General features: G+C 35.1%; 1 protein-coding gene across 1 annotated transcript in view; it reads left to right on the top strand.

Moving 5' to 3' along the window:
* The window catches only part of Atg2 (Autophagy-related 2), a 616,887-nt gene that overhangs the window by 519,356 nt on the left and 73,853 nt on the right, over positions 1-23,678 (top strand). The window contains exon 37 of the mRNA XM_090407292.1: positions 18,444-18,702. Within this exon, the coding sequence (XP_090263418.1) occupies positions 18,444-18,702 (259 nt within the window). The remainder of the gene's footprint in view (positions 1-18,443; positions 18,703-23,678) is intronic.

Raw genomic sequence — 23,678 nt, 5'->3', positions numbered from 1 at the left:
ACATGATATTTACAGAATCTCACTGTTTTTACTGACAAGTTGGTGAATATAAGGAAGACCAAAACAGATTTGTGTTATTCTTATAAGGCTGAAGTGCTATGGATCTCACCTGATCAGAACATGTGTTGCTTATCAAGCTTTACTATCAACAACGTGGTAATGATTGTGCTGCATTTTGAGAATTCCGACATTTGAAGAATAGGAGAAAGGTCCAATGACAGTAATAAATCTTACAAAAATGATTTTACAATTTGAAAATAGCAAATCTTTAGCAGTGAAGCCAGGAGAAGGGCACAAACAAATTATTCCTCAACAAGTTGACAAAGTTACAAATGATGTTTTGTTCCACAACATCATTTGTAACAACAGAATAAATATTGCACAAGGGATCCAGCAGTGCTCTGGCAATGTTAAGACAACTGGGCATGCCATACTCAACTGTATGTAAAATCCCGTGTCAAATGCTGAGGTTTTTCACCTACAAGATCTCCCATACTCAAGCTTTGCTTTAGTGATGTAGAAACTCGTCTGCAGTTTGCATTGATGTTCTTAGCTTGAATGGAGGTGGATGATGCATGGCTGTGGAAGATATTGTGGAGTGACGAGGCACGTTTTTATCTGAACAGTAGTATTAACTCACACATTTGACTGCGAATAATCTTCATATGCTCCATCAGACCCCTTTACACTCACTGAAAGTCACAGTGCGGTGTGATTTCACTGTATCATTTATTATTGGTCCGTCTGTTTTCGAAGAACTTCACCTGAGAAAACCAGTGACTTGTACCATCTCTGCTGTTAGGTATCGAGAGATGCTGCGCAACTTTGTTGTTCAGCAATTGCAGCAGCAAAGATACCTTGTCTCTACCATATTCATGCAGGATGGAGCACCACCTCATTGCTGGTACAGTGAATGTTATTGAAAACACTTCACAGAACACAGAATGATTAGTCTTGCATTTACCACAGCATGGCCACCTTGTTCGCCTGATCTTAACCCCTTTGACTTTTGGTTGTGGGACCATCTCAAACACGTGGTGTATGAAGGACATATTCCTGATTTAGCAACCTTGAATAACAGTATGTAAGGCAAATCAATGCAGATCTGTTGCATTCTTCTGTAAAAAAATATCATTCATTCACAGAATGTAGTTCTTAGAACATCTGAAAGGAGGACATATTGAACCACATTTGTAAGTTATACAAACATGAAAATTGATTTGTTGTGTCTCTTCTAGCTATTACTGTTTAATTAATTCCAAACCACATGCTTATAATGCCAAATGTCCCTGATGGCAGAATTTTGTACTACTTTTTTCTTCTGTAATTAAAAATCCAATGTTCTGGAGTATGCTTATACCAAGTTTGGTTGAATTTCATCCAATACATTTTTTGCTACAGGCTGTGGACACCTTATATTTAATTATTGCCACCCTGTGTGTGCGTGTGTATTTTTTAAATTTATTTATTTTTTTATTATTTTTTTTCCAAATGTCACATTTGGTTCAATCTTCCTGTTCAACTTCTTTTTTTCATTTGCGAATTTTGTTCCTTTTGCATTATTTCTGTGAATTTGTGTATCTTCATGGAGTCTCAGTACTTATCCTGAGAGAACCACTTTAAGAGAATATAATCTCTTAATGCCTGTTATATTTTCTTTACTTTCATTTATCAATACCCTCAAAGTGAGCAATATCTACTATTTTCTGTCTTGCTTATTACCATCTTTGCCATTATCTTACCCAATTTACATCAACTTACTTCCCATTCTTTTACCTCTACTAAAGAATGAAAAAATCATCATTTGTTTACCTATAAAATCCCTTCTAACTTATGTTTCTCCCACATGCTCACTTTATGCCTATTTATCAAACTCTGCAGCACATCCTCAAGCTTTTTCTCCATTTTTCATCTCTATTTGTGTGACAGTGTTCCTTTCACCTATGTAAATATTTACAATATTTATATAGGTAAAAAATTTAGATGGTAAATGAAGGTTTGTGGGTTGCAAAGTTCAGTTCATAACTGGAAGAGATATGATACGAACATACATGTTACTAAATGGGTTTTATAGAGTAGTTGCAAAAGAAACGTCTCGATACGCAATAAGAGAGAAGAGAAGAGAAGAAATGATTTTCCCTAGTTGTATAAGAAATTGATAAGCAGGAATGTAAGTACACCAGATATTTGGGTTCGAGAGACAGAGAGCACTGGTTTAGTGGAACAGGCTATCACAAGCAATTATGAGTGCTTTGTCAGTGAATGAATTTAAGGAAAAATATGATAGTCATTTGTATGAATAATAATTAGTGTGAATCTACCTGTAATGAGTCTTTGAACTCCACAAAAATATCTAGATGATGATGATAATAATTGTTGTTATTATTATGAGTGTTCCTCCAAGATGTCATCAAGGGAAAGCTAATTTAAATAATAATAGTTATTATTATTAATAGCATCTGACCTTCATGTAGTCAAAGGACTCATTGCAGGAAGTCCATACTCTCTGGACTTCCTGCAATTAAAAGGAATGCAAAAAGATCCCCAAACTGTTCCTCAAACCCTTTCACTGTTTCCACCCTTACCACACTTTCAGACAGTGCATTCTGCTCATCAATTACTCTCCATGCAAAGAACCTGCTTCTCACCCCCCTGCTCAGAGCTTCCAGGGATGGCCTATTTTTTTATCCTTGTCTCTCTCTCTCTCTACTCTCCTCCCCATTAATCTAGTAACAGCTCCTCATGAACGTAGAGATGTCTCAATTGTATTCCCTCTCCTTCTTCTTTTCACAGAGCTCTCCAACTTGTATTCATTTCTTCAATATGTTAGTTTTTTTTTTAGGTAAATAATAGTTAGTGTGAATGCTGTGATGAGTCTTTGGGCTCCACAGAAATATGTAGATGATGATAGTAATTGTTGTTGTTATGAATGTTCCTCCAAGGTGTCATCAAGGGAGGGCTAATTTAAATAATAATAATTATTATTATTTACTCAAAGTAATCCATATGGAGGCCTTATACAAGGAACTATAACCCCTTTGCTTTTTCATTTCAATGTCTTCATTATTACTATGATCTTTTTGGGTGTTTTTACAGTTGTAGCAATGTCACTCCTAACTTTCAAGTCCCTGTCCATCGCTCCCAGATCTTTCATCTCTTCCACCTCCTTCAAAATTTCTCCATTTATTGTATATACTCTGAAAGGATAATAAGAAAAAATGATAGAAAACTATAGGCCTATAATAATCTTACTTTAACTAGTATATAAACTATTCTTAAAAATAATAAATAGAATCACCACATTATTAGATGAAGCTTGGCTTAATGAATAAGCTGGATTCAAAAATGGATTTAGCACAATGTCAGCTGCAGACATTGAAGCAACTAAGATGCAGAGAATATAACCTACTTTTTTATACACTATTAAAAAAAGCTTTGATTCAGCTGAAAAACAAGCAGTCCTAATAACCATGAAAAAATACGAAGCAAGGTATATACAGCTAGTAAACAAAATATATGAAAAAGCAACTGCTAGTTATTTTCTTATATATGAGCAGAGCAGTCCATTTAAAAATAAAGGAGTATGCCCAGGCAATGGTATTTCACCCAAATTATTTGATGATGTATTTGAATATGCTCTAAGTTGAACCAGATTATACTAATAAAGGGATTAATATCAGTGTAAAAAAAAATAAATCATTTATAATATGCTGATCATATATTGTCGTAATAAGCAAGCAACACAATAGAGCCAGAAGAAATTATGAATAAATTACATACAATATCAAATGAAGTAGGATTATTCAGTTAATTTTTGTATTGAGACCACATGTTTCCATACATATAATAGGTTTAATAAAATAAATAACATAACAGAAGCATCAGTAAACAATAGAACCCAACAAGCTAAATAGTTGGACGTACATCATCAGGAGTACCAAAATTAAGACTAGAAAAAATTCATAGCATGTAGCAGATGTTATCAGAACTTCACAGTTGGAACAATGCTAGTTGTTGCTGTTACATTCTGTGACATAACACATACTTTTAAATACCTATCACATCTCTCCTTGAACACATTCACCAAAGATACGCGACATCTAGGAACTGTTCAGTTTTTTTCCATTGATGCAAAGTTGGGTAGAGCAGTAGTTAATACAAATGATGTTAAACATTTTGCAGGATGATTTGGATAGACTGGTAGTCTGGACAAAGGAAAATGGGTGTCAGTTTAATGTGGCAAAGTGTAAGGTTATTGATTTTGGGGTAAAAAGATTACCTAACTGTATACCACATCGATGGAACTGGACTCCAGGAAATTGATAAAGCCAGAGATTTAGTAGTGGATAGGGAGTTAAAGTTTAGAGGGCACATAACAAAAGTGGCTAAAGGCAGCTCATCATATTACTTGATTACTGAAAAATACTTTGACGAGAAGAGACACTCAGGTTATTATTATCAAAGCTCGTCAAAGTCTTGCTTTGATGAGCCTTGATAAGCTCTCATCTTGACTACTGTGCGCAGATCTGATCACCAGAGTTTCTTAATGATGAAGAGGAGAGGATTCAGAGGTGAAAGGGTTTTTTGCAAGATTAATTCAAAGGAAATTTTTCAGACGGGTGTGCTGGTGGGAGAACTATAGGCTATCCTTGGAAACTGAGTAAGAGTGTAGTTAGCAAGGGTGTTGTTAGAAGTAGGTTTTTTGCTTGGAGAGTGGTGAATGAGTGGAATAGACTTGTAGGTGTCATAGTCTGACACCTACAAGTCTATTGCGAGAGACTTCTAGGTGTCATGACTGTGAATGAGTTCAAAGCAAAGTATGATAGATACTGGGCAAATGTTGTTTAGGGGCTTCCTCAATGAGTGTAAGGACTCCATGGAGTAGCCCATAATAGTAATAATAATAATCTAATGGTATTCCATTACACACACACACTATGAGAAGAACCAAGACCTTGAATATTTACTAACCACATCCTGGACCATTTTGTGGTTTATGGCTATGTCATAAACTGCAAAATCTCACTTGTGTCTGTACTATAAGATCGCATATCTCATTTCTTTTGTCTATTCCTCAAATTTTGAAGAACACATTCCCTATTCTCAATGCAAGGGTCCCTTACATTGAGAATAGGGAATACTTACGTAAGTAGAGGTCCCTTATGGTACAGACACAAGTGAGCTAATTGGAGAAAATGGATTTTGGACTTGTGCCCCATGGTACAAATCAAAAATCCATTTTCTCCAATTATCCCTGTATCATGCAGTTAATTCTGTTTCTCTCCCACCCTCTGTCCCCAGCTCTTTCCAACCAGCCATTTTTCTTTCTTTTTTTTTGTCATTCTTTGCCAAATTAGTTTAGACATTCCCCTTTTTCTTTCTAGGAACTATATCAAAAATATTGGGACTTTCTCCTCTGTCCAAAGGACCTCTGTAGCTCAGTGGAAGTGGCACTTGCATCCTCTGCACCCAAAGTTAGACCTAAGTTCAAGTCAAGTTGCCAACTTGACTTGAACTTAGGTCTAACTTCGACTGGTTCCCAAGTTAGCAGATCTTTGGCACAGGCAAGCGGGTTTTTTCTCCCAGAAACTTGGATTTTTCATTCTGTAAAACTCAAGAAAAATCGACTGTAGAACCCAGATTATTTCCGACAGTAACATGTTTTGTCAGTCTCTTCGTAGGTTGCCGCTTATAATTAGTAAAAGTCTTGGGCCAGCTATCTCTGATTAACTGCCAGTGGAGATTGACCTGCCCACTCAGTTTCCAAAAGCTAGATAGGGTTAAAAGGCCTCGCTTACTCCCTATAAGGGAATAAAAAGCATTAGCTGATTATGATTCCCTATATGTATAATTACATAAGCCAATCTTGATTACTTGGTTACTAGATCTTTTCAACTGTCTCCAGATCTCCTTAGACCCAAGTTGAGGACCATATGCATTGTAATCCAGATGTAGTTTTAACAAAACTTTGTAAAATGTGAAAATAACTTCCTTATTCCCACAAGTTAACATACTCTTTTAACAGTCCAGTTATCTAATGTGATGATTTTAGCAATCTTAGCGGCAAAGGCCTTTAAACTTTTACTTGCTATACATAGGGTGACCAAATTTTGAACATGAAAATAAGGGAGATTGGGTCATGACAAACTTTAGCGAAATTTTTGGGACATGAATCCTACATTAATTGAAAGGATGGTTTATAAACACATAAATATTTACATTTCTTTTTTAGTGGCATTTATACGTTATTACTTTCCGTTTCACTGTTACTGTCCATCACAAAAATATATTGTGGCACTCGATGTTCACTGAAAATACTTTGAGAATAAATGCAGACACAACTGCTGGTAAGAACGCAAGATAGGAAACAAACAAAATCCAGAAGTGTATATCGAAAATTGCTACCAACAATTTGATTATTCCAAATGGGTATCGATTATTAAAATGGTGCCAAAGGTTACAAGATAAACACAGCAATATAACATCTTTGCCTGAACACCCATGTATATTCATTGGCCGTAACAGATTTGTATCAATTAGAATTTTCCAAACTACCAATATTACTGTCAAATTGTATTTGGCAGTTATAATATACATTGAAAAATTAATGACAATGATTGATTATGAAAAATACGGGAGTATTTGAAGATCAATACGGGAGCCGGGATGATCCAAAAAAATTAGCTAAAATAAGGGAGTTCCCGGGAAATACGGTCACACCAGATGTACACAAAGGTTATGAATTTTGGATGGACATCCAAAATTCATAACCTTCCGCTTTGCAACATTGAATTGATGTTTATTGTCATACATATGTGGTTAACATGTTTGTTAACCATATAATCCTTTCCTATCAGCCTGCAAGTGATTTTTATTGGTGAATCACTCTCCTTATCACTTAGGGAGAGCGATAATGTTCCTTATCACTCTCCCTAAGATGGCATCATCAGATAACTGGATATCACGCTCAGGATCCTTTGGTACAGAACCTATGTTATGCCACTGGTCGACCTCCTCCTCACACACTCAACTGTCATACATTACTTTCTGATACCTGTCAGTCGGCTACTCTCCAGTCTTTGTCACAATTTTATCTTGCAAACTGATCCTTTTAAGTTTGTATTACAACCTGCACTGTGGTATCATGTCAAAATACCTTAGAAAAATTCAGAAATCAATGTTATATCCATTCCCCTTATCCAACTATTCTGTGACAATTATATCACATGTGCAGATTGCTAAAGTAATACCTACCTTTAACAAAATTACCTTAATGATCATATCAGAGATACAAATTAGTCTACAATTGCCACATTAGTCTCAGCTCCATACTTCTATAATGGAATTATTAGGAATATTTAGGAAGTACTCATTAGGAATATTGCATGTGCTGAGACTCGAGGTGTACAGCCATATCTGGGGCATTGCTAACTCTTTTGTATGTTCCTTCAACACCTATGTCAATATCCCATTAGGTCTCTGCTCTTTTTGAGTCAAGATCTTGTAACATCTATAATACTTCTAATTTATTCTACTACCTGTATTTATTCTTTTATTCATTTCGTCACCTGCATATAAAAAACTAATGGTCATTTCCCCTTTTAATAAGGTACCTATTTTACTAAAGGAAACAGTTAATTATTCCATTATTTCTGTGTATCTGATACGTTTCTTCCACATACGTTCATTATAATTATTCTCCATTTTGCTTGCTACAGTGATAAAATTCTCTCAAATTTTCTTTGGCATATTTGATTAATTAACTTAGAAACATACAGATTACTGAAAGGTTTTATAAAGTAAATGCAAAAGAAATTTTTCAATACAGGATAAGAGGGCAGGTATGGATCCAGTATTATGAGATCACTCTTTTCATGATATCACAGATTTCGTGATTCACAGTATTCTCTTTTTATGCAGATCTTGATTCAAATTTAGTTGTTTATCCATTTAACTTTCATGCAATTATTCTAGCTTTGGGAATGTAGTCAGATAGTTTCCTTTTAGGCATCCTTAGACTATTTCTCATGCACTGTTGATCCTCTACTATGTAGTTTCTTATACCAAGACACTGCTCAGACTGCCTTCTCAGTTTATTATAATCATCTGCCTTATAGTTACACACACACACACACACACACACACACACACACACACACACACACACACACACACACACACACACACACATTCCCCTTCTTAATCAAAGCTCTCACATGCATTCTCACTTCCCAAGTGAAAACTGCATAGCACCCTCATCATATAGAGGGATAATGTCATCTACTTTATAGAGAGATTCTTAGATGCTACCAGATCTCATGTTCCTATACCATGGATTTCTTCCATCACATATTGCTAAAGGTAATCCCTCAGTAAATTTTTTTTTCTCCCTAATCTTGCTTTTTTCTCCCTTTATTTTTATCCCTATAGCTGAAATCTCCTGTTATAGTTAATAGTCCTCCTTGTATCCACAAGATTTGTGTCTGTTAGTTTATAGTCCTCTTCACACGATCCTGGTCTGTAGCAGCACACTTTTGTGTATTTTCCCCGTATTAATCTCTGTCTCACCAAACACCTCAAACCCATTTCCTGTATTATTCATACTACTACTACTTCTACCACCACCACCATTGGGGATTTCTGTTCTGGCTAGATTTAAATCCTTTGCAATCATTAGTAAAACTCGTCACTTTTCTTATCTCTGTCCTCCCTGAATAAACTGAACCTATGACGTTCTCTTCCTGTAACAGAATATCAGAAGCACCTCTTCTGATGCTTCTGACATTAGGCTATAAACATAACTAACTACCAGGATGATGAATATTGGGGAACTTAAAATATGATCAGTCTAAATATGATGCTGAAGTTGAATCTCGGACCAAATCTATGATCATATTTCTATAGTTTACTTTTTTTTTTCTTGACAAAACTAGTTCTGCATTTATTGGGACAATCTCTAACATGCTATTATTTTTCTCTCTTAGTCTCTGTGTCATTACTCTCACAATTTTGATAATTTAATACATACATCAACACTTTCTTGCAGCCACCCAAACACATCTAGTGTCTTTGGCTGTTCACATTCACTATTTCACTGAACAATGATTTCTCCAAGAAACTGATGCCAAAACCATTCAAACGTAATCTATTCTGTGGGTACAGATCATTACAACCATTAAATTCATTGTTTGCATCATACTGCACACTGTTTTTCTTACAGTCTACACACTGAATGATTTGCAGAGGTCTCCTCCTCGGCTCATTCCTGCTGCTGCTGTCATTCCATGGCAACAAACTCATAATCTTAAATGTTTTTCCTCATTCAGGAACTCGTTTATATTTTCTCTCATACCCTCAGATAAATCATTCTGACCAACACAGTCACATCATTCACTTTTTCTACTTTCTTGCCTCAGTTACATCATGAGTCTTAGTTTCCAGAAAACATCCTTTCATTTGCTCAATCATCAGGTACACCTGTGGTCATGAGATGACTTTACATCATCATATCCTTTTTAGTCTGCTTTAGTTTTCTTGTACGTTATTCACATATTCAGTCTCCTTTCCTGTATAGTATTGTACAGCATTTATTGAAGCCTCAGAATTTTAAACGAACTCTTCTTTTTTTTTATTTCGTTCATCTCATTTCTCATACTTTCTTTCACCTCTTTTAGATAGCTATTCCCATCATGCATTCTAACCCCTCCATTCCTGCTTGCATTCCACTTAACATACACAACTATTATGCCCTGTTGTATTTAACACACACACACACACACACACACACACACACAAATTTTGTCAGGATGTATAAATAATTATAAAATAAACAATCAGCTATGCACACTTAATTCAATCACTCAGATTAATTGGTGATTAATAAAGTACTCATATAATACTAAATATTAAAGAAATGAAAAGACAAGGGCATCAAGAACAAACAAAACATCCCAAATTACACCAACAACAGTATGCTATAATCTAATCCTGTGGCTGAGGGTTGCAGCTGATGAACAGTCTGCTTCCATGCCTCTCTATCTCTTGCTTCTGTAAGACTCTTGCCCGTCCAGCGTTTGATGTTGTCTTTCCATTATATATTTAGTAAATGTCTAAATTTAAATTAAACCTAACTAAATCTATATTAAACCTAATTTAACCTAAAAGACGAGCATATTTTAAACAAAATATGCTCATCTTTTCAGAGCATTTCCTCTATTCATTTCCTCTATTCACATCATCTACATTGCTACTATGTAAATGATGGCTCAGATATATTAGATACATTTTTAATGCATTTAAACAGCCAACATCCAGAATACATTTAACTATAGAAAAAGAAACTAACAACTGTCTCTTGTTCTTAGACACACTAGTTACATGATTACCAAGTGATTCATGATCCTTTTCTGTTTATAGGAAATCCATGCACTGGAAGGTACTAACATAAGCAATCACACCATCACCCATCCAACAATATGGCATCTTCAAAACACTTGAAGAGTGTTTTGAAGATGCCATATTACTTCCTTCACACAGGATTAAATGGGAGAAACAACTATGCTACATAGAAGTCGCTATAGATCTGAGAGACCATTTTTAGAATAAGCATTATCTTTGAGACATTCTTCCAACCTCAACAATTTTGAACAAAATACAGCTGTATTTTGTTCAAAAGATCTGGAAGACCATCATTCTAAGATCATTTAGCCGGATTGTTGTGAATTAACTTCATTTTATCTAGTAAAGAGGGAACCTTGTTAGGTCATTAGTTCCTTTTCATTTGTTACAATTGAAATTGTTTCTACAACTATCTAATTAAGTATATTTTACTGTGTGTCTACCACATTTATGAGTTTGTACCCTGAGGATGCTAGGCAGAAATCTAGTCAAATATAATTAAAATGAATGAATTAATTATTTTCCTCTTATGGTGTGTATACCATTCTGTATGTTGTTTGTTATGAATAGCAAGCTAACGACTTCTAATAACTGATGACTAAGAGGCTAATGATGTCACATAACTCGCCTTAGTATGTATCCCATAATGCAAAGCCATTTCGTATGTATAAAATGCTATGCATAATTGGGAAAGGGTCACTACCCAGACTAGTTTTGACCTTTATTGAGGTCTCATCAGTAGGGGTCAGATCCGGGAGAGATGCCAAGGCTGACGTAATGCAGAGGTCATATACAAGTAGCCAAAAGGTGCTAGACTTTATTAATAAAAATCTCTGGATGAGAGAAAGATGTTGAAATTTTTTTTTTGTTTTTCTTGGTTCTGTTATACATTAAAGATACCTAGAAATTATATACTTGGTTTTAATCCTTTACCCAAGGAAGCAAAACAATGTTTTGCTTTGAAATATATTCACATCTGAGCTACTTGTATATAGAAGCTAATGACTTCACATCACTTGCCTTAAGATTGAAACTGAAGGTTTCAAAATTTACTAGAGAGTTTATGAGAATATAACCTTTGACACTGAAGTTACTTTGGTTTGTGCTGTTTAAAAGACACGAGCTCTACCCTGCAGCCCTTATGTTTTCCTTTTATTAGTGTTAAATTAAGTTGCACTAGCCTGCCAGCTGTTTCGAAAGGTTTCTGCAGAGATCAAGCAGGAACCTTACAAAATCCTCTTTTCAGTACCAAAATAATTCTGTGTCATAAATTTCAATCATAGTAATTTAACATAGTATCGAAAGGTTACAAAATATGGCTGGATTTGTAATAACTTCCATTTTAGTATCTTACTTATGCCAAATTGAAACTTTTCAACTCTACACTTTTAGTAACAAAGAAATATATATATCTCATTGACTTAGAGCAGACTTTCAACAGAATAGATTACCAGATTTCTTGAAAGTTTTAGCATGAATATACGATATATACCACTGTAAATTATTGAAATAATCCAGGATAATATACATAAATAATGTATATCTAATAAAATATCTAATAAAATATCACAATATAAACAATTACTCTAAGAAAAAGATATCACAAGTTGATTCTTTAAGTCTATTTGTATTTAACATAATTATATATGAAGTAATAGCAGAATCTAAAAGAAATTAAATGAAATAAAGATCAATATGGGAAATTTAAATGTGGTTGGACATGCAGATGACCTCCAAAGGTAATTATATGATTTTCAACAGATATGTAGTAGTTTTAATATGGAAATATCAACAGAGAAATCATAAACAGTTAATTTAAAAGAGTCAGTAAGATGTAAATTGTAACTAAATGGAAAAATAATGGAATAAGTAATAAAATTTAAATTCCATAGAATGACTGTTAAATATGACACAGTCATTAAATATGACAATATAACACAGAAGGAAGTAAAATGTAAATAATCCCTGAAGACTAATAAAATATCAGGATGTTTAAATTCAGCTCTATAGAAAACACAAAGGTCTAATAAACAAAAGGAACCACTTATGTATAAATAAGTAAGTAGTCCATTTAATATTAACTTGCAAAACAAGAATAGAAACATCAGAAATACAGCAGATAAATACAACTTGTGAGATGAAAATGCTAAGAAAAATAGTTAATAAAACAACATTTGATATAATAAAAATATGAAAAATTTATAAAGAATGTCAGTTACAACTTAAATAAATGGATAAAAAAGAATGGAAGAAGCATATCAAGTTTGCAGAACAAAATCACCAAGAACAGTCTACATTGAAGTATTGCAAACATAAGTTTAAGCTTCAAGTGAGAAAAAAAGATGATACTTCTATATTCTGAAGTGCAAGAGTTTAACTTATGTTGTGCATACTATTATAATTCCATTTTATGCGCACGGTAATTTTTTCTCCTTTCTGTTTTTTTTTTTTTTTTTTTTTAAGTAATGCTCCTTAGTGATCCTGTTGGACTACTACTAATAATAATATCAGTGATATTAATATACTTATAAGCTGATTCAATATAATTTGATAAATGATATTTGAATATACTATCTTAAACAGCAAAAAAAAAAAAAAAAAAGCATTAGAATAACTATAATAAATTATAAGCAGTATTAATATTTATTGGTTCCCTTTAAACACAGGAAGTAAAGCCAATCAAAATGTTTAAAGGTCTCCTCGAATATTATTATTAACTTATAATAAATATTCTGAGAAGATCTTGACATTTTCAGAGTAGAAATACTTGTCTGCACCAAAATAGAGGCTGCTTTAGCCCCAACTTTTGGAGACTGAGGATGAAGTTCAACCTCCATTAGTAGCCAATCAGAGATAGCTGACCCAAAACTATCACTAATTATAAACTGTATCTAGTGAAGACAGGCAGGCAGACAGACAAGTGGTGCCATCTTGTGGTCCCTAACCCTAATGCAGTATATTAATGTCTGAGATAGTGTGGGTTCTATGGTCGATTTTCTTGAGTTTACAGAATCAAAAACCTGAGTTTCTAGGAGAAAATAACTGCTTGCCTATGTCCGAGATCAACTAACTCAAGAATCAGTTAAAGAAGTTAGAAAAAGTTCGACTCTAGTCAGAACTAGATTTGAATTGAGAACAGCTTTCTTCTGGCAGCTTGGTGCCAAGAATGCAAATGTCATTTCCACAGACTATACAGGCCTCCAATTATATATATATGTATATATATAGTTTAATATAATCTTATATTATAGAGGGGGTAATAATATTATAACATTGGCATTTTTATGCTTTATACCAATGCCAGGAGTATCCAGAATAAAGGAGACGAATTGATGGTGCTGATAACATCAGCCTGGCCAAAGATTATTGGGATCATTGAGACGTGGTTGATGGAAGATGATATAAATAACAGGAATTGAAGTAGCAGGGTACAGCATTTTTCATCAGGATAGGAAAGGAAAACGCAGTGGTCGAGTACTGGTTATGATAAGTGATGACTTACATCCTCTGAGAGTGGAGGCTTTGGAAGGCAGTGACACTAATGGTTTTGAAAGCATATAGTGTGAGGTAGAAGTGGCAAAGACAGGATATTTAGTGGGGTGTTGCTACAAAGCAAGGAGCACACAGGGTGGGGACCAGATGTTTAGACAGTTGAGCTTGACAAGTGCAAGAAGAATGATTGTTATGGGAGATTTTAACTACAGCAGTATAAATTGGGGAAAGGAAAATGCATGTAGCAATTAGGGAATAGAATTTCTAGAATTCTTGAGGGACAAATGTCTTAGGCAACATGTAATAGAGGGAACAAGATGTCCAAGAGCTTTGGATTTGGTCATAGCAGCAGAAGAGTTGATAATAACCGAGATGACATCTCTCCCACCAGTTGGAGAGAGGGACCATATGGTTCCTCTCTCCAACTGGTGGAAGAGAATAGACATGCAGGGGTATCAAAGAGACGAGAACGTATGTGGAATTATAAGGTAGGTGATTATAATAGTCTTAGACGTCAACTGGGGGAAGTTTTGTGGAGAGAGGAATTGGAAGGATGGGATATCATTAGTGTTTGGGAAATTGTGGAGGAATATATGTTAGAAGCAATAGTAAGGTGTATTCCATGAGTGAAGAAGAGGACATAATTTGGAGTAAAGTGGATGACAAACGATTTTAAACAGGAACGGCATGCATAACAGAGGCTATGAAAGAGATATAAGGAGACAGGTGAAGAGAAGATGCATGAAGAATATAAGACACGGGCCAGGAGAGTGACTAGTATGGTAAGGAAGGTGAAACTAGAATATGAGAAGAGATTGGCCCTAAGATCCATAGAAAATCCTAGGGAATTTTTTAGCTATGTGGCCAGTAGGAGGAGAAATGATTGTGGAAGAATGACATTGTGGGATAAAAATGGGAATAGAGTGACCGATGCAGAGGACATAGTGGAATTGTTCAATGAACACTTTGTTGGCATATTTCATCCTGGAGAAGTGAATTTTAATACTAGAGGGATAGGGCAGGTTCGAGGTTTAGACTTGGCTTTTCAATGAATGTCTGGCTGCCCAGGAAATGGAAGGAACGTAAGATAGTGCCATTGCATAAGCGCAATAGCAGACTGGAAGTGTCTAATTATAGGCCAGTTTGTATGTCATCAATAGTTGTTAAGATCTTGGAGAAATTAGTGAGGGACCGTATACAGTATTGAGCAGATGTGGGTAATATTATAAGTGAGAGTCAACATGGATTTATGAAGCGGCGCTCTTGTTTTAGCAATATGCTAGCCTTTTATAATAAAGTTACAAGAGCAGTAGATGAGGGAAAGGCATATACTGCCATTTTCTTGGATTTAGCAAAGGTATTTGACAGGGTGCCACATGATAAGCTGATATTTAAGTTGCAGCACATGGATCTGGATGTAAGGTTTGTCAACTGGATTCAGGATTGTCTGTCCGATAGGTATCAGAGAGTTGTGTATAGTGGGTTAGTTTCAAGGAAGCAGAGGGTTACAAGTGGGATCCCACAGGGCTCAGTACTGGGACCTGTATTGTTTAACCTTTATATCAGTGACATTGTCAGTGGATTGCAGGGGGTTATTCAGTTGTTTGTGGATTATGCGAAGCTGGAAAGGGTTATCAGTAATAGTGCAGATGTGGTAATAGTGCAGATGCAAATAAGCTAAATAGATGGGCAAATGAATGGGGATATCAGTTTAATGCAGCAAAATAAGGTCGAGGTTTGGGACACATTGAAGGGACGCTGCATACTATATGGGAGGAGTTGTACTGGAGGAAGTAGGGGAGACAAGAGATCTGGTGTTGATGATTGATAGAAACCTGAAATTTAGGGAACATATTGCAAAGGTAGTGAAGGTAACACAGAGGATTGCTGTAATAATGAGAAGGACACTGACCTGCAGAGATAAAACGGTTATCATTCCGTTGTATAAGACTCTGATCAGACCACACTTAGACTATTGTTCTCAGATCTGGTCCCCAGGATTTGAAGGGGATAAATTAACTTAAGGGGAAGATGTGTGTCACTTGTAAAAGATACTACTTTTCTTACATATTTAAAAAACTTGATTGCTATACAGACCAAACAGATCATGTTTGGTCACTTGTAAAAACAGATCACTTGTAAAAGATACTACTTTTCTTACATATTTAAAAAACTTGATTGCTATACAGACCAAACAGATCATGTTTGGTCTGTATAGCAGGATTTTCAGATTATCTTACCCCTAGCATACCCACTACTAATACTAATGTAAGCTTGCAGCCATTCTTGAATAATATTCACATTAAAAAAAAAAAAAAAAATTTTATTTGCCTCACCCATCATGCCATTCTTCTTTTTGTATTAATTTCATACTTATCGAATGAGAAATAATTCTGTGAGCATGAAATTAAACTGATATGTTTGTAGTTTGTTCTGCTTTCCATTATTAATTACATGTATTTCATAACAGTTATTGGTAAATTAACAGTTAATTTACCAAAAAAATATTTATAATTTCAGAGGTACTGTGACCAGATAATACTGACATAAATATATAAACACAAGAGAATTAAACAATGTTTATTGATCATATAAATAAATGTTAATATTTAAAACACCTATTGATCTTCTGGAAGGACATTGCTTGAGGCATAATAGCATTTTAATACAGACATTTGTTTAAAGAGTGTTCTGAGGCCTATATATCATTCTAATTTAAATTGGAATGATAGCCAGGACTCCAGAAATAGAACTTAAATCTACTGGCCACAAAAAAAATTTTACTCAGTCAAGGTATTATCAGTCTATTTTACCCAAATATGTGATGATGACAAAATAAAGTAACACATTATTTAATTCTTACTATATAATAAATGTAATTATACAGAAATATCCTTTCCTTTCAATGTGGGTATAAAATGTACAGCACTCACTGTTCTTTCACATAAGGGCTTTATATGTCCTGCAGTGTGCCCTTTCTTGAATAAATAAAGAGAGGGGCCATTCATATGTATTAACAATAAATCATTCAGGGTTGAGGGATTCATTGATGACCTCAACTTCCCTTTTATTAGAATAACTTGACTAAAACTTCATTCACGTAATGACATATTTGCTGGTATGCTACTTCAAGCAGTTTTAAGAGAAACAGTAACCTGTTTTTATTATTAATTGTTCTTCCATTAAGATCTTTATGTTTAAATGCTTTTCCACAACTCTTAACTCATTACCATATGTTTACCAAATTTACTGAAATATTTACCTTCAGACCAGGTAAATTTGAGACAGCTTTTAAATGCATTATTCCTTCATCTATTTAGATTTTTTTGTTCAACGGTGGAAGAGCTATCTGCGTGTATTATCTGGATACATTGTATGTATATATTTCCTCCAAATTCATTGCCAATCTTTTTGGTGAATTCTGGTAAAAGGTTCAATTTCAGTAACAAAAGGAACATCTTTACTAGAATTTAAAACAATCAGATTCAGTTTTGCCACTAGCCTCTTATTTTTTTCCAGCATGTTGCCTGCTCCATCTTTCCAATGCTTACTAACCAATTACAAATTCTTCATAAGCAAACAAAGTTTGCTTGTAATTATTTCATAACTACAATTAGCCTGGTCATGAAGATGACTAGACTAATCGTATATAGACTCTGTTGAATTCGAATCATTTGCTTCACATCAGTAGCCTAGTCATGAAGATACTTCACATCCACATTTTGTTTCCTGGTCTGAAAGGGGGGGAGAGATGAAATATCTCATTTGAAATATCTGTAGAAGCATCTAGATGAAGCCTAACTCTACCGGTGTCTTCTATTTCCTTAACTAATTCTTGTATAATAACATCAGTAATAACGGACACAAGTCAGTTTGATCTAACTAAATTAATTTAATAAGTTAATTCTTTTGTAATTACATAAGTTATCTCCTGATTTTAAATAAAACTTCTTTAATAAATTCACTTGCAACCACTCCTAATTAAATAACTTGATAGTGAATGAGATGATGTTTTTTTTTAACTGTAAATTATGCAAAGGAAATAATATATTTAAATGCAATTAGAACCCGGCGGAAAATTTACTTGATGCTTGCCTCTGATAACTCACCTGTGGTGAGTGGATTTCTGGAGTCCTGATAATAGCCTATCCTTACCTAAAAGTTTGGGAGGTTGTGATCCTTTGGAACCATAAACTTTTTTTTTTTTTTTTTTAAAAAAGTAATTATATTTTTAATATAATTACTTTTTATTATCAGGTTTAATTTATCAGATATCATTCATCTAGCACATGACACCTGCCATGAATGTTCAGTTAGCCAGTTGTTGTAAGTTCAAATTTGTTTTGAATTTTCTGTCACTAATATGTTATCATTAATGATGGATGGTTATTTTTTTTTTTTTTCAAAATATTATTTCATATGATTAACAAATATTGTTTATATTTGCTTACATGCTTATGTTAGTAGAAAAAAAAAATTTAATGATTTTAATATTACTTTGGACTTCTGTTTTGAAACTGTACTCTGATAATTAACAGTATCCTTATGTTTAGATTGTGCATCACCTGCAAAACCTGGCACCACATCAGCTTTACCTACACATCAGACACCAGTAATGGGAATAATGAGTCCCACTTCTTCTGGTTTAACCCCAACAGAACCAGAAAAGATGCTTATTATGCTCCAAGAGCAAGCAGAAGAGGCCCTTGACTTGATTAGTCCATTGGAGCAGTCAGACTTACAAGGTGGAAGTGGGAGTTCATCAAGTTCTGGATATTCTTGGGGAAAATCTTATGCTCCAGTCTTTATCAGGTACATTAAAATGATTTCCATTTCTAGCTGGATGTATGATTTCATTAGTTTTCTGAAAATATTTATTTCCTTATTAATCTACAGTGATTTCTGTTATTCTGGCTCTGTGGTTTTCCTTGCAGCAAAATTGTTTTTCCACCCCAAAAACTCTTCCCACCCACCCATGCGCACACGCGCGCACACACACACACACACAAAAAAAAGGTGAACATTTTAATATTTTTAATATTGATATTTAATAGTTTTACTATTATTAATATAAAATGTTAATATGAGTATCTGGTTACCATGATTAATTAGGACTAAAAAATGTCCTGTAAAGCAAATTTCACAATCAATGAATAATGGATACCAGATTTTTTTTTCCACTAGATCAGTGTTTCTCAAAGTGGTATGCATACCACAGAGGTACATGAAAGGTCTTCAGGGGGTACGTGGCAATTTTCAGCTATGCATCATTAACGCATGGAATCGTTATTAAGAAAAAAAAGAATTATTTTAAACATATATATTTCTCAATAAATTATATATTATGTATGAATTCTCCTACTCAAATCGTGATAACTGCTTAGTTTGAATAGTTTGAAAATTCATGAGCAATCACTCGTGAATCTTCGTTCAGCTTCTTATATGAACGTACATTGTGAGCCTGCAACGACATGAAGACCATACGACTGATAAAAAAAGTAATTATATAAATCATTAGTAGATGTAATTAAGACAGTTAAGCAAATATTAATCAATGTGCTTCATTATTTCATCATATTACAAATTTGTTATTAGTTAAAAATAACGATTAATAGGCTTGAAAGTTATAATACCTATAATAAATATTATAATTTTTTTTGGCTTTTAAATTCTTAAGTATGGATCATGGGTTAAAGGCTGGATTTATAAAATGCACAAAAGAGAGCAATATAGTAGATACAAGTAGCTGTAAGCAACAAGAAAATGTTGATATTGTATCTGGATCAAATGAAATTGATAAGAGTGTGTCGTCTGACGACTAGAAAGATGAAAAATTATGAATTACTTGAAATGTGAATTTTCATGGACAGGAAATGAAGAGGAACCTATTCCATTATATGTCATTTGTGGTGAAACTTTAAAAAATTAAAGCATGAAACCATCTAATTTGAATTGAAACATAATGAATACCAGGACAAACCTGTAGAATTTTTTCAAAATAAACTAAAAAATAAGAATCTCAAAAAATGATGTCAATTGTGTTAGGAGCTGAAAATAAGAAAACTTCAGTAGCTTCATATCATGTGTCACTATTAATAGAAAAAAGTGGGCAGCAGAAGCAATTGGTGAAACTTTAGTCAAGTCTGCAGCAAAAATAATAGCAGAAATTATGATTAGAGATAATGCAAAAAAGGTCTTTTGATCAGATTTGCCTTTCAAATAGTACTGTTCATCTGCGAATCACTGAAATGGCTGAAAATATAAAACAACCGTTATCCGATATACATAGGAGTCATTATTATGCATTGCAAGTCGATGAATCCACTGACATTACAAATATTGCAAATCTTCTAGTGTTCGTTAGGTACGAAAAAAATCAAAAACTTCATGACGACCTTTTATTTTGCCAACCGTTGCCAGAACATACAACAGGAGATGAAATATTCAACAATATAAATACATTTATGCATCAAAACAAGCTTGATTGGAAAAAGTTGTGTTGGAATAATCACAGACTTGAATCCTTGTTTCAAGGATTCAAGCTTTTGCACCAGATGCAAAGTTGACGCACTGCTGCATACACAGGGAGACTTTGGCTACACATATGATGTCTACAGACCTAAGAAAAGTTTTGGGTGAAGCTGTAAAAATCATAAATTATATTAAAGGCCATCCTCTAACCAGACTTTTCTCTCAACTTTGCAAGGAAATGGGAAATAATCATACACAAATCCTTTTCCATACTGATATTCGTTAGCTTTCTCATGGAAAAGGCCTTACTTGTTTATTTGAACTTCGGAATGAACTACAAGTTTTTCTTGAATGAAAATTTTGAATTGCAAAAACATTTGCGTAATTGGAAATGGTTCAGTCAATTAGTATACCTGGCAGATATATTTACTGTATTAAATAATCTTAATTTGTTTCTTTTAAGCTTACACGGTGATCCGAATGCATTTTTGAAAATTATGGAGACAACTACCGTGTTTGAATAAAAACTTTAGTTTAATGTAACTAAAATCTACATTTGACGTTTCGACCTTTATGTCAAGGTCATCTTCTGGAGCATACAACTATACACAGAAAACAAGCTACACAATCAAACTGGTTTGTTAAAGTTACTGACCAACCGCTATAACAATTGTTGGCCTGGCCTCTGGTGGGGGGGAAAAAATGATACATCAACGCTAGAGTCCTATTATTATTATTTTTTTTTTTTTTTCCACCAGAGGTCAGGCCAACAATTGTTATAGCGGTTGGTCAGTAACTTTAACAAACCAGTTTGATTGTAGTGTAGCTTGTTTTCTGTGTATAGTTGTATGCTCCAGAAGATGACCTTTGACATAAAGGTCGAAACGTCGAATGTAGATTTTAGTTATATTAAACTAAAGTTTTTATTCAAACACGGTAATTGTCTCCATAATTTTCAAAAATGCAATCTTAATTTGTCTTTACAAGCAAGGAAATTTCTATATTTCATGTCCAAGATAAAGTGAACACCACACTGGCAAAGATGAAGTTATGGCAAAAGCAGGTTGGTAGTGGAGAATTTGCCGTGTGAATTGCTCGCAAGTTCAAATGAACACATTGATGATGATGATGTGAAAATTACTATCATGTAGCATTTACAAAGCTTAAATGAATCTAGAAAAATATTTCCTTGAATTGGGCATTAATATTAAGTGGATAAGATACCCCTTCAATATCAACAAATCTATGCCAAAGGGTCTCTTGCCAATAAAAGAACAACTTTTAGAATTAGCTTCTGATGGTCTCCTAAAAAATAAATACAACGAGAATACATTATCATACATTATCTGACAGGGAAGGAGAAGGAACTGGTCGAGGAAGCCAAGTGCTACCAACTAGATTTCATCAGGCTTTCTTCGACCAAGAGGAGAGACTCTGGAACTGTCGACCTGGATGAGGGGCAGAAGCTCTACTACTCTGGTGTGAGCCCGACAATGTCTGCTGAGGCAGGTGTGTGTGTGGGGGGGACGAGTATGTGTGTTAAGGCTCCAGGTGATAAACCACGACTTGGTTGTGATGCAAGCCTATGCACCTAATCTGGAGTCAGAATACTCTGCCTTCTTAGAGAAAATAGATGCTGCTTTTGACAGCGGGGCAGACATGGAATCAGTCCTGCTAATGGGTGACTTCAATGCACATGTTGGAACAGATGACCAGACTTGGAGGAGTGTGGTTGGGAGGAACGGAGACCCTGCCCTTAATGCGAATGGTTTGAAATTATTGGGCTTCTGCCGTACTAACAGCTAGTCCATAATGAATACCGTCTTTCAGCACCGAGAAGCTCATAAGTATACCTGGTACAGAGATACACTTGGATAAAGGTCTCTGATTGAATTCTTTATAGTCTCAGAAGACCTATTTTCCTAGTGCTGGATGTTCGTGTGAGGAGAGGGGCAGAACTGTCAACTGACTACCACCTTGTTGTCTGCACTCTACGGCTTCAGAAACCAGATGTTGCCATCAATGCTGGTAGGCCTAAGCAGCTATACCATGTGAAATGGGAGACACTGGAAAATGAGGCTGTGAGAAAGAATTTTGCAGATGACATTTCCTCCAGGTTCAAAGAGATAGAGATTCCCAAGCATACTACAGATGTTGAGGAGGAGTGGGAGCCATTTAGAACTGCTGTCATCACATGCTGTGGCAGAAAGTGGCTCAGCGTGGTGACAGGCAGTGAGAAAAGGGCACCTTGGTGGAACCAAGAGGTCCAAAAAGCTGTCCGGGCAAAAAAGGAGGCCTACCTAACATGGCTTAGGGTCAGGTCACCTGAGATGCATTTGCAGTACACTGAGGCACGAAAAGCTGTTGCTGAGGCATTCAAGACAGCAAAGCAGAAGGCGTGGGAATCCTTTGGAGAAAGATTAGACTCATCCTATGCAAATGCAAACAAAGTATTCTGGCAGACCATCCACTGCCTTCGAGGGAGGAAATCGTGCAATTAAGACCTCTGAAGGTGCACTTTTAACAACCAAGAAGGATAACCTCCACAGATGAAGGGAATACTTTGAGAGCCTTCTTAACCCAGGTGGCCCATTGTGGACATCCAAGAGGTGCAGATCGGGGCGATGACTAGTCTCACAGCAGAAGAGGTCCATTTAGCAATAAAATTGCTGATGATGATGAAATTCATTCCGAAATGTTAAAAGCCTTAAATTGAGACGAGGTTCGCTGGCTGACTCGAGTGTGTCAGGCTGCTTGGATATCTGAGTGAGCACCAAAGCAATCACAGACAGGCATAATAATACCAGTCTTCAAGAAGGGAGACCAGAGAGATTGCAGCAACTATTATGGCATCTCTCTGCTCAGCCTGCCTGGGAATGTATATGCTAGGTGCTTGGAAAGAAGGTGCAGGAGCATAGTTGAGTCAAAGTTCCAGGAAGAACAATGTGGCTTTCGTCCTGGTAGAAACACAACTGACTAAATCTTCACTTTAAAGCAAGTCTTTGAGAAATCTTGGGAATATGCCAAGACTGTCTACACATGTTTTGTGGACTTGGAGGAGGCATATGACCATGTTCCTTGGGATAAGTTTTGGCAAGTAGTACAGGCGTAAGGAGTGTATGGCCAACTATTAGCTGCCATCAAGTCCCTGTATGAATGCCCGGAGTTTTGTGTCAGGGTGAACAGCACAAAGTCTGAACCTTTCACAGTCTCCGTTGGCCTCAGCCAAGTGTGTGTTCTTTCATCTCTCTTTTCATAATATTTATGGACTGGATTGATAGGCACAGCCAAGGCAGTGGGTGTGTCAGACTTGGAAG

This window comes from Typopeltis vanoorti, chromosome 17 (genome assembly GCF_054136105.1).
Source record: "Typopeltis vanoorti isolate ZY-2024b chromosome 17, IOZ_Tvanoo_1.0, whole genome shotgun sequence".
NCBI lineage: Eukaryota > Metazoa > Arthropoda > Arachnida > Uropygi > Thelyphonidae > Typopeltis > Typopeltis vanoorti.
This window is presented reverse-complemented; position numbering and strand designations above follow the sequence as displayed.